General features: G+C 53.2%; 1 protein-coding gene across 4 annotated transcripts in view; it reads right to left on the bottom strand.

The window, feature by feature from the left end:
- Positions 1-7,749, bottom strand: part of MKX (mohawk homeobox) — a 48,340-nt gene extending 40,591 nt beyond the window's left edge. Inside the window, exons 1-3 of one of the 4 annotated variants that reach the window (XM_061468194.1) lie at positions 7,654-7,749; positions 7,172-7,418; positions 4,952-5,111 (exon numbers count right to left, since the gene is read on the bottom strand). In XM_061468194.1, the coding sequence (XP_061324178.1) occupies positions 4,952-5,111; positions 7,172-7,353 (342 nt within the window). In that variant the 5' untranslated portion in view covers positions 7,354-7,418; positions 7,654-7,749. Of the gene's footprint in view, positions 1-4,951; positions 5,112-7,171; positions 7,527-7,653 lie in introns of those variants that run through there. The other 3 variants (XM_061468195.1, XM_061468196.1, XM_061468193.1) reach the window with 3 other exon arrangements.
- Positions 7,750-12,254: the final 4,505 nt, after the last annotated feature.

Here is a 12,254-nt window from a genome sequence, read left to right as displayed (position 1 = left end):
TGGGACCGTTGATCTGCTGGAGTATAAAAAGGCTCTGCAGAGGGATATGGACAGGCTGGATTGATGGGCTGAGGACAATGGTGCAAGGTTTAATAAGTGCTGGGTCCTGCCCTTGGGTCACAACAATCCCGTGCAATGCCAACAGGCTTATGGAAAAGTGGCTGTAAAACTGCTCAGAGGAAAAGGACCTGGGGGTGTTGGTTAACAGCTGGCTGAACATGAGCCAGCTTGTGCTCAGGTGGCCAAGAAGGCCAAGAGCATCCTGGCCTTTATAAGAAATAGCGTAGCCAGCAGGGCTAGGGAAGAGATTGTTACCCTATACTCAGCACAGGTGAGGCTGCACCTCAAATACTGTGTTCAGTTCTGGGCACCTCACTACAAGAGAGACATTGAGGTGCTGACGTGTGTCCAAAGGAGAGCAATGAAGTTGACAAAGTGGCTAGAGAGCAGTCTTATGAAGAGCAGCTAAGGGAAATGGGGTCATTTATCCTGGAGAAAAGGAGACCTTATTGCTCTCTACAGCTACCTGAAAGGAGGTTGTAGTAAGGTGGCTGTTGGTCTCTTCTCTCAAGTAACAAGTGATAGGACAAGAGGAAATGGCCTCAAGTTGTGACAGGGGAGGTTTAGACTGGATATTAGGAAAAATTTCTTCACCAAAAGGGTTGTGAAGCACTGGAACAGGCTGTTCAGTGGAGTGGTGGAGTCACCATCCCTGGAGGTACTTAAAAGATGGTAGAAGTGGTGCTTACAGACATGGTTTAGTGATGACTTGGCTAGGTTAACATTTGGACTTTATGACCTTTAATGTCTTTTCCAACCTAAACAATTCTATGATTCTATGATTATGAAAGCATCTGAGGCCAACATTTACAAGAGAAGCTTTCTGCTAAAGCAAAAAGCAGCAAACTCACTCCAGAAACACTTATTACAGGCTGCTCTTGGCTCCTTTAAAGCCAAGGCCAGTTTTGTCACTAATTTCAAGCATCCCAAAAGCTACCTTGTGCATCACATGGTCTTTCAAAAGTTGTCTGCCTACTGCTGTAGGTCCTACTCACTACAAGTGCCTGTTTGGACCACACTTACTTAAGTATTACAAGAAGAAAAAATGAAAGCTGCCAAAAGCCATCCATCCTTTACCATGGTCCCAAGTTACACTACCATGAACTCTGAGAATAATAAAAGAAAACCAAAACAATGACTTACATAAAAGCCAGTGGGAAAATCCGTGTCTCAGAAACCTCACAAAGAACTAAGTATCTTGAAAAAAAAGGCATGATGAAACTCACTATTCTTGTAAAGTAACGATCGTGTAGTTCTTCAAAAAGTAAACAGACAAAACCCAAGGAGAATGATAATGAATGTGATTTCCAGCATTTGTATTTTATAGCAACTCAGTCATTTCCAAAGACCATCAGGTACTTATATTGGCATAATGAAATATTGGCCGTCTGATTTTACTTCAGAAGAGACTATTTAGTTTTATTGTAATTTGTTCTGATTCACTGCTTAAGAGTGGCCAAAGTTTCAGAAAGGGAAGAGAAATCAAGCGATTTTCCTCCTCTGGTAATCCAGATATGCCTTTATGAATCTGAATACTATTAAATCCATAGCAGCACATGACCAATATATCAATCCTAGTATTGCAAAAAGCTTCTCTTCAACAATAAGGCCATTCATATTTCTTCCTGGAAGGAATATACAGCCATCTTTCTTTTTTATTTTACTAGAACATCTGAACCAAAATTTAAAATAAAATAAATCAAGCACTGTGGTAGTAATACAAATGAAAATGTAGCATATTAATAGCATATTAATAGGACAAATTATTGGATTCTGAATTGGAATCTAATTGCAGTAAAACATAAAATGCCTTTTCAAACTATATTGCTTTTTTGGTTTCCTGCTTTGGCAGTTGGGGAAGTAGAAAACTTTGGACTGTTAGACTAAAAGCTGCAATAACATTTGCTTTGAGGACTCCTGAAGACGTCGTTGGCCTGCTCAGGAATAAGTCAGCCCAAAATTTGCCCCAGGTTTCGCTGCTACATATTATTAAGAAACAAGATGATTTATGATTCCTGTGAAATCCTACCTCCTTGAAAGAGTTTGACTTTCCTTCTGCAGTGCAGATGGACATGCAACAGGAACAGCCCTCCTGCTCGCAGGAACAGGAAGATAAGCCAAAGTATTTGTGAGATGGAATAAACTGGGTGATAACAAAGCTAATGAAAGTAAGCTGTGAAAGCTTACTTTCATGCAGATACTGTCCTAATAGTAACAGCAGAAAACAAGGCTGGATGTTGAACTCTTTGTCTCACAGAAGGATTGGTTTTATCTACGCTACAGTCCTGCAAAAGCTCCTTTGGATAGATGCTGCATACTGGAATAAGTTTCATTAGATGAAAGAAAAGCATGTGGAGAAGAGGTACAACAATACCACTCACGACCAACATCATCTTCCAGGCAGCTGCTGAAGACTTTTTCTAAAGTCAGCAGTCAGGTGAAAACCAAAAAACCCCAACTATGAATTCCCTAAATGGCACTTTGGCAGAAACCCAAAGGGGATTTTCAACAGTATCTTCTGCCTTCCCTAGGGCTTCCAATGACAAGGCGTGAGCACATGAGGGATGCTGGGAAGAGGTAACAGCTGTTGCAGACAACAGCCTCCACAGGATTTGAAAGATGTGGGGGCAAGCATGCATTCCCAACCAAGAGCAAACACCACAGGACATCACTGAACAATGGAAGAAGAGTAGGAAACAAGAGACACGTCAGGGAACGTAAAGGCATGAAACCTGGAGAAAACATCATACACCAGCTCCTGGTTTGCCAGTGATGTCTGGTGTTGCTAGATTAGAAAAGCAATCACAGGAGACCGTGGATGATGCTTTTGCAAAGCGGCCCTCCTGGGGCAGAAGCAAATCTTTCCAACAGATACCGAAGGCCAGACCCAAGCCTGCTTTCGGTAATACCGCTTTGCTGAAACAGCTCAGCCTTCAGGGAAGCTATTTCAGATGCGCCCAGTGTGACTGAGATCACAGCCTGGCACTTGCTCTCTCACTCTCAGAAAACAAGAATTTTGATCTGGATTACAGTCTTGTTCTTTCTGGTCATCTGAAAAGTAGATATGGGGTGTGTGTTGTTTTGTTCTTCCAGGCTCAGGAATTACTTCTGGTGCCAGACATACGTATTTACCTCTTGTACATATACTATTGTATTTCTGTATTAAAAGAGCATTGCACCCAAATGACAGGAGAAACATCTGGGGTTTCTTTTAGATGGTGTGCTTCTGTAAATGAAGATAGATGTGCTGGTTTGCACAGCTCTTTCAGATATTAAAGTTTGTAGAAATAAGGCTACTGAATTCAGTTTCAGCGTAAATCCACTAGAGTCAGGGAGCTCTAACACACCTAAATGTAGCCTCTGTGATTCCTTTTAATTTTATTCTACACCTTACACAGATCATAAAACTCTCTGGAGCAGTGGCCATGGCTCACTTGATGCTTTTATAGAGGCTAACACAGCATATCTCACATTCCCATCATGATTTACCAAAGCTGCCACAACTCCCCAAATGTCATTAGTGTGAAAGTCTCCCAATATGTATTCTGAGTGTATGTTTTAAGTCTGTAAAAAATACAAGAATGTTCTAAAAGCCATAGTCCAATAAAGTACTCCTATTGAATGCGGCATTGAATGCATAGTGTTTATGTAATCGTATTTTTAAAAGTCTGAGCAAACCTTTCATGTGTATTTTTTGAAAGCAAGAGAAGTTTTAACTGTATCTTCCAGTTATAACTGGCATTTTCTGAGACATTAATATTATTTTTGTCAAAGCTATAGTGTTTTTTCTAGTGCAACAGTCTCACAGTGAGGTACTAAACTGTAGAAGTTTCTTATTTTGCTGTTACTAGGATGAAAGTGCATAGCACCGGCTTTTTTCAAGGAGCACTCAAACTAATAATGCTGAATTACCACCTTCTTTTTCTAGTATTTTATTCGTTCTCTCCATGTCCTTTGCAAAGTGACACATAATGCGTTAGTCAGAGTGCTGAGGACCCAATCCTGCAAACACATGTGTTTCATTTTATGCACCTAGCAGTAGCCTGCAGCAAGGAAATTAGATTACTCACAATGTATAAATCTTTGCAGCATCCAGACCTGAGATAGCATCACTCAGCAACTGAGAGCATTTAACCACCTACTTCAGCAGAGAGCCAGATGGCAACGAGAACAAAGAAGTGAGATTTATGAACATTTGCAGCCAGTTTTATGCCTCTTGCTGCAACCCAACTGCCAGTCATTCCAGTGGAGCTTTACCTGAGAGCAAAACAATTATTCCCCACATCTAATTACGCTATGATGACAATTCCTGTAAGACTGTGAAGCGCATGCTGCACCACTGCACACAGTTTGCATGGGAATACTAACAGCTGTGCAACAGGTGACGATTATTCTCAGAAAGCATAACTGTTCCTATTCTTGCCTGTTTTCAAAAGGGAAAAGAGTAGCTCCCAACAGCTTCCTCAGCAATTCCTGTTCTGTGCGGAAACCTCCCATTACTCTTTTCTTTACCTGAAGATTTTTGAAGACTACGCAAACATATTTCCACTGCATTTATGAATGCGATTAAAGGACGCAGACCTTTTCCTAGGAGGGAAAGCACACACCTTTTGCGGACTATCTTTAGCACCTCCTCGGACAGGATAGCACAGATGTGGGGATTCCTGTTTGGGGGATACAGTCCTGCTGCCACGGAAGCCTTGGGGAGGGCAGAGGGACAGATGCGCACAGGATCTTGCTGGCCACACTGATGTGTCCCCTGATACCCCCTGCTGCCTCTTGTTCAGGTCACAGAGGGGTTGGGATGCTGCTGTCCCTTGTCCCTGTCCCTCCCCCATCCATGACATGCGCCAGAGCAGCCGCCGGAGGTGGGGGCAGAGGGTTCCCTTACCTGCACCAGGGTCATCTGGGAGCCGAGTGCTAGAAGGATCTTCTCGGTCTTGGTGGGGTAGGGGTTGTCGCGGTGCTTGTAGAGCCACTGCTTGAGCGGCCGCGCCATGTCCTGCAGCGCCTGCCGCTTGTGCCGCACCTTCCCGCCGCTCTGCCGCGCCCTGCCGCGGAGAAGGAGCGCTGAGGGCCGGGGCAGCGGGCACCTGCCCGGCCCCCCCTCCTCGGAAGGGGACCCTACTCGGAGAATGTCGCAGCCCCAGAGCGCGCCCTGCCCGCATCCATCCCCGCCCGGGGGTGCACCCTGTCCGGGGCAGCAGAGCCCGGTCGCCGCGGGGTGTTCGGGTCTTCCAACGCCGCATCCCTCGCTCAGGAGACGGCGATGGCAGCGTCTCCCCCTGAAGCCCCGTGAGGGTCTGGGAGAGCGGACCCAGAGGGGAGGGACTGGGCCGGCGCTGGCCGCGATGCTGCTGCGGGCTCGGACGGCTCCGCTGCGGGGACTTCTAAGGGGTCCTCCGCCGCTGCAGGGTTTGAGTGTTCCGATGCTTACTATGCCCGGCATCTGAAGGCGGGCGGGCGGGCGGTGTGTTTACAGAGGTGCTTTCCAGGGAGAGTAGGGCCCGCCCCGCACGGCCCCGGTCCCGTACCCCCGAGAGAACAGGGCTGCGGTGCGGGCTGCCCCGGAGCCAACCGAGGCCGACCCCCGCCTGAATGTTTTTGCTCTCGGCATCGAGCACCTCCCGGACTGCTCCCCTGCCTGCAGCCGGCGGCAAAGAGCGCTCCGGAGCAGCCGCCGTGCCGTTCCCAGCTCTGCCGGAAGCGAGGCGAGGCGGCCCGCAAAGCCCGAAACCTGACGGGGGAAAAGGTTAAAGGGGGGACGAAACTCAGGTACCGTTAAAAATAAATAAATAAATATATTTTTAAAAAGGAAAAGGTTTCCTTTTGTAAAAAAAAAAAAAAAAAGGCAGCTCGAAAATAAAAGCGAGGGAACAAGCCCGGGGAATCAGCGGGAAAACCCAGAGCAGGGCTGGAGCCGGCAGCTCGCGCGGCGGACAGCGCTGCGCGGACCGGCGCGGAGGCTCCGGGAGGCGGCAGCTACCGGCGGCGGCGGCAGGGGGCGCTACGGCGCCGTGCCGAGCCGAGCCGAGCCGGGCTGAAGCAAGCCCAGCCGAGCCAAGCTGTGCCGGGTCATGCCGGGCGGTGCTGTACGGAGCCCAGCCGAGCTATGCCGTGCCGTGCCGTAACGAGCCCAGCCGCTGTCGCTGCCTCGTCCAGGGCTCCCTCGGCATCCCAGGTTAGCTGCGATCGGCAACATAACCTGCTAGGTCTATCAACGAGCACCGCCGTTAGAAGTAGGAGCTGATGCAATCATTAAGGTGGAAATTCGGCAGTAAAAGCAGCTCCTCGGGGTTTCTGCCTCCTGACTATCCTCCTTAGTCTAGTTTATAAAGCTGACCCGAAATGTCCTGTCCGAGCTCGCCAGTTTAGCCGTTCGAGTTAGGGCTTACAAGGCACCGGAACTAACACGTCCTCTCTGCTCACCACCCATTTCACCTGTTCCAGCACACAAAAAATGAGCAGCAGGCGGCTCAACCTCAGCTGCCTCTTTAGCAAAACCGATCCCAATATCACCCTGCCCAGCCCTTGACTGGCATGGCGCTAGTCCGTTTTAAATCCCACCTCGGGGAACGCGCCGACAACGCAGCTCCCTCCCGTCCGTTCGCTCAGCGCGCTGCAAACCCGCGGGACGGCGGAGAAAGTGCCGAGAGCCGCGCAGCGCCTGCCCGCCTCGGCCCCGACCGCGAACTGGCTGCCCCGGCCCCGCGGCCTTCCCAGCCACCGGGTCTCAACGTTCCGCCTTGCGCACGTATTTTGGGGAATTTAATTACATAAAGCGCCCGATCATACTGGACAAGCCCCGGTTTCCCCGGTTTGTTTTTGTGTAGAGGCAGAGAAAGGAAGGTCAAACACCGCAGGACAGAAGCGCTCTGTCTGGCACATTCCAGCCCAAACGGATGCCTCTGCATCACCTACTGTCGGAATTTCCCACCATAGAGCTGTGGAATGAGAGTCCCAGGGAGAACGGACCCGCAGACGTGGAGAGAACCCATCTAGAAACCCATCTCGCAACCGCAAAACCGGTTCCGGGGCGGCCGGGAGTGCCGGCAGCGGCACACTGGGCCGCCCCGCGGAGCCGGTGCGCGGCGGCGAGCGCTCGTCATACCCCGTCCGCCGGTTGCGCAGGCTGAGGCTCTCCTTGATGGACGGGCTGTCGGGGAGCAGCACCTCGGCGTGGTGCGGCCCCTCCACAACCCCCACGTAAGGCCGGCCGCTCCGTTCCCGCTCCTTGGCGTCCTCCTCGAACAGCACCTGGCCGCTGAGCTTGCTGAAGACGATGGTGTTCATGGTGGGGGGCTGGGGGCCGCCGTCGGGCTGGCCGCCGGCTCCAAGGTGCGGTAGCTCGCTCTGCGCTGCGGGGAGGCGGCAGCGGTCACCGGGCAGCCGCGCCGAACCGCCGAGACCCGCTCGGGGAGACCGGCGGGGGGGCAGCGCGGAGGCACCGGGCGCCGCCTGCCCACCCACGGGGGGGGCAGCCCGCCCCTCCCACTGCCCGGCCCGCTCCCACGCCCCCCCCCCCCCCCCCCTCCTTCCCAGCCCCGGTCCGCTCCCGCGGCCCGGCCCGCTCCGCTGTCGCTCGCACCTCACCGCCAGCCTCCGTCGCGCTCCTCGCTCCGTGTCGCAATAGTTCGGAGCGCGGGTTTTCCGTAGGGTTTGGTGTTTCTCTCTCCCCTGCTCTCTCTCTCTTTCCTTTCTCTCCCCCCCCCTTCCCTTCCCCTCCCCTCCCCTCCCCTCCCCCAGAATGGTTTTCCCCTTCCCCCTCCCCAAGGGGGGAGGGAAACAAGTTGTTTTTAACGACCACCAAATGCGCAAAGCCGCCCAGCCACTCACGCTGCCGGGGTCGCCGCTCCCCATCCCCCGGGGAGGGTGGCACGGCCGATAAGGGTACCCCAGAGCCCAGCGAGGGCAGGCCCCCCGCCCGGGCAGCGAGGCGTCGGGGGGCGGTGCGTGGAGGGGAGGCAGGAGCGCGGCGAGGGGAGCCGAGTGGACGGCAGTGCGCGGCTGGACAGCCCCGGTGTGCACGGGGAGTCCCCCGGGAAAGGTGGCTGAGGACCCCGGCTGGGGTCATGCTGCCAGCGGGAGAGAACCCCGTCGGGGAGGCTGGGTGGGCGCGGGGCACTCCCGCCTCGGCAACAGCAGTGTGGGCAGCCGCAGCCCTGCACCGCTCATTAACGCTGGTGTTTAATGAAAGCGAACCAGGAAACATCTCCCCCCCACCCTCTTCCGTCTTCTCTTGTGTGTGTGTGTGTGTTCCCCCCTTACAAGGTTATAAATTAGACCGCAGTCCAAGCCGGGAGACAGCCCCATTCCCTTCAGCATCCCTGGCGCGGTCGGCGCGCTCCCGCGGAGACGCGATGCTCGGTCGCCGGCGAGCTCTGCGTGCGCCTCCGGCCCGATCCCATGGATGTGCCCAGGGTCCCTTGGCCCCTTGCTGCCCTGAGGCGCAGCAGCCCGGCCCCGGCTCCGCCGGGCTTGACACTGCGGTTACTGTGCGCAGAAATGAAGAAGATGGCCACAGTCAATATTTACAAGGATGTAATTCAGACGTTATTTGACCGCCGCGGGTGAGCGGGGCGCAGCCGTCTGAGCCCGCTGGCCGGCGGACGTGCGCGGCGCGGGCTCCCCTGCGAGCAGCTCCCCATGGCACCTCGCTTCCCCGTGGGATCCCTGTCCCCGTCCTGGTCCCCAGGCTGGGGGACCCCTTGACCCCGAAGGACCTGAGTCTGCACAGCCGCTACCGGCTTTATCTCTTCGCCTCTCCATCACCTTGGCCTCGTTTCCTCCCGTGCTTCCACACCAGAGAGGCCACCGCGGAGGGTACGCGGTTCTGCGCGGCCCTCGGCTCTGGAGCGGCGGGGACAAGCTGGCTGGAGCCTGCCGTCCTCCCCGCCCTGGAGCCGCGGCGCTGGCAGGCACCTGCTTGCTACAGCCCCTGTCCCGGTCACCTCCGCCTGCAGCCGCCTGCCCCCTCCAGGGCTCTGCCGCTCGGTCTCTGACCCGCCTTGGGGTGCTTTCTGTGACCTACTCCTCTGCCTGTACCCCTCCGTCACGGCCGCTCTCTGCGACATCACACAGCCACAGGCGCTGGGAAACGGGTTCCCAGGAAGACGGGTACCCTGGAGTCGTGCGTTACCGACCCGATTCTTATTTCTCTGGTTCCAGAAGAGAACCCAAAGGGAGGCTGGGGAAGAATGTGCTGAGGATGCCCCATCATTAAGGGACAAACCCCTCTATCCCCAGGACGGGAAAAAGAAATCCACAAGCAACTTGTCACCAGTCCTCGGCCGAAAAAACAAAGGATAGAAATGAGTGTAAATAGAGATGGTTTCTGCACAGCCTGTGCCTCCCACGCTTTCACGGGCTTTTGGGCAAAGCCCTTTTCAAGGCTCCTCCTCAGTGCATGCCCTGCCCAGAGAATTCAGAAATAGCTTGAGGGTGAAGGGGGACACAGGGGGACACAGTAGGATGAATGCCTCTGTGCTAATGTGCAAACATATTAGGAGCTTGCTGCAAAATACCCAGCCATTTCCATGCCCAACTGAACTGTTTATGACCTTGGAAATACTGTTACTGTTATTACAGCAAAAAAAGACTGAGGAAGCCTCGACCAAAAACAAGTTCCTCAGGGCTCCTGCTCACTCAGCAAAACATGAAGGTGATCTCAAGCATTTGCAGCCTTCAGACAAGCATTTGCCCTGTTGTGTTCCCATTCCCTGCTATCAGCCCTTCTGGCACAGCAGGGGTGAGCCCCTCTGGCAGGGCAGGCACAGGCTCTGGCTTGCAGCTCCCAGTGGGAGGCACAGATTGAGTCTCTGGGGACCCTGCAGGTTGAGGCAGCCACTGGAGCAGGGTCAGACCATGCACTGGCAGGGTGCAGAGCAGGTGCCTTTGGAAGAGCATCCCCTCGTGCCTGCCTGCCATGGTGGGATGGATGTCCATTCCCTATGTGATGGCCCAGGAGGAATCAGGAAAGCAAAGGTAGCCCTCCCCTGTGTCTTCTGATCATGGCGCCGCTTGGCCGTGGGTTCGTGGGATCAGTGCCTGCGCTTGCAGGGTGCCTGACTGTCCTCAAGGACACCTGTGATCCGTAGGAGCAGTGGAGGTGCATGTTGCCTGCCCGCCTGCCCAGTGCCAGGCAGGGTATGGGCAGCCAGGGCAGCAGGTTGCTGAGGGCCTGGCAGATCCCACACCCGCACCCAGAATAAATCACAGCAGCAAGAGCCGAAATCAGCATTTGGAAAGCGGCTCTGGAAAAAAACAAGTGTCTGCGTGGGGCAGGCGCTGCCAAGCGCGGTGAGGCAGCGGCAGGAGCAGTTGGCACCGCGGTGCCTTACAAGCCTCTAAAGCAGCGAGATCTCCCAAATCATCACATGTAAATCTCACACGCGCCCGCCCCCTCCATATTTTATTACTTAGATCACAGTTGAAAAGCTTAAATGAAAACAGGGTTTCTATTTCCAGAGCTTGTTTAACATCGCAAATGTGATACAAACTGTGGGCTTCATGTTTTTAATTAAGGTTACTTACCCAGCCATGCACGGAAAAATAAGTCAATAGCTGCTGGCAGCATACCGCGGCCCGCAGCCGGCTCCCCTGAGGATGGTGCAACACCAAGTGATGGGAACACCGGGGGCTCCCATGCATCCCATGGGCCAGGCGACTGGGGTGTAGGGAGGCTTTAGGCACCTGCCGAGCTGTAGCTGCAAGAAGCTTCTTGCCAGTCTCTGCAATAGCCCTCTCCCAGGCCATGCTTGCGTGTCCAGCCTCGGGCAGCTGGTAGGCCAGGCTGGCATGCCAGAAAGTAGCAGGAAGGCACCTTTCCAAGGGATATCGTGCAGAAAGAGCCTGAAAGTGGTGCTCATGGGCCTAATCTGTCTCAGTGGAGGAGCCAGGAAAATATCAACCTTGTTGTCAGGCTGAGAGAGAGTTTTCCTCCTGAGGCTGCAAGCGATGGAGCTCCCCAGTGACAGCCATGCTCCAGGCAGTGGGGCGGCTGCAGCCCCAGCCCAGATGCTGGCAGTGGGAAGCTGCCCCTCAGGGCCTGGCTGGCACTGATGGGGCAGGCTGGGGTGCTGCTATCCCTGCTCTTCCTTCCCCGTTCAGGAGCAAGGGGCAATCCAAATCCATTTTGGTAGAGTCACATCTAAATGCAGTCCTTGTTCCGGGTTTGCGCTCACAGCAAAACGTTGCTTTTGTCCCTTGCTTCATGCTCTGGTTATTTTTTAAACACTTTTGCAAACATTTCTATTCTCACAGCTCCCCCCTCCAGCTGCAGATTCCTCCACAGTAAACATATATGTTTGAAATTCAAAGAATTTCCTCACGTCCCTGGTACACTTTGCACTGTGGCATGCTGGGTGGCTGAATAGCTGCAGCATGTACCTTGAAGGGGCTGAGAAGTCGGGTAGGTGAGAAATTGTTTAGGATTACACAAAATGAGGTGCTATCTGCACTGCGAAATAGCCACACTCGCAAGGGAGAGCAGCTGCAGAGCCCTGTTGCCACCCATGGCAGCAGCCTGGTCTGCACTGAACAAAGTCCTGAGGTACCCATACGCAAAGATGAACCTGCTTAACCGAATTCACTGAAATGGTGCCTAAACGGGTTTGCTCTGCTTCTGCAGGCAGCCAGAACCAGTAGAGCTGCAGCCTTAGCAAGGGCTCTTCCTGCTCAGAGAACTCAAGCCCCCAAAGCACCGGGGTGAAATGAAATAGGAGTGAAGTTAAATCTTGTAACATGGTGTTAAATATAATCCTAAGGAAGCAAGAACTGCTCCACTTGAACACTTCACAGGACCCATTGCCTAGAATTGCTCATCTTATAGTAAGGAGGGCTCAGTCCTCCATCCTTAGGAGCAGTGGTGTCATCATACTGGGCATATAACATCTAAGAGGGGAGATAATTATGTTGGTCTACTAGAAAGCAGAGAGAGTTGCCACCTAATTACAGGCCTTTTTGAATGCAAAGTGTTGTGGAAATGAGCTTTGGAAGGTTTCTCAACAGCAGTGAAGGAGCACCTGAAAGGTGAAATGTGTCATCCTTATTCCTCTTCTTTATGGATATTTGTTTTGGAGGGTGTGCTGAAATGAAAACATGTGTGCAAGGAGCAAACACATCATCACGTGTGACCATCCCTAAGGCAGCTTTGCTGGTGGTGTTCGGCAAGCAATAAATACTGTCAAACTGCA

The sequence above is a fragment of the Pezoporus flaviventris genome, unplaced genomic scaffold (genome assembly GCF_033815535.1).
Source record: "Pezoporus flaviventris isolate CSIRO_AGI_PZ_B2104156 unplaced genomic scaffold, CSIRO_AGI_Pfla_v1 ptg000047l, whole genome shotgun sequence".
Taxonomy (NCBI): domain Eukaryota; kingdom Metazoa; phylum Chordata; class Aves; order Psittaciformes; family Psittacidae; genus Pezoporus; species Pezoporus flaviventris.
Note: the sequence above shows the minus strand (reverse complement) of the source record. Positions and strands in the feature narration are given on the sequence as shown.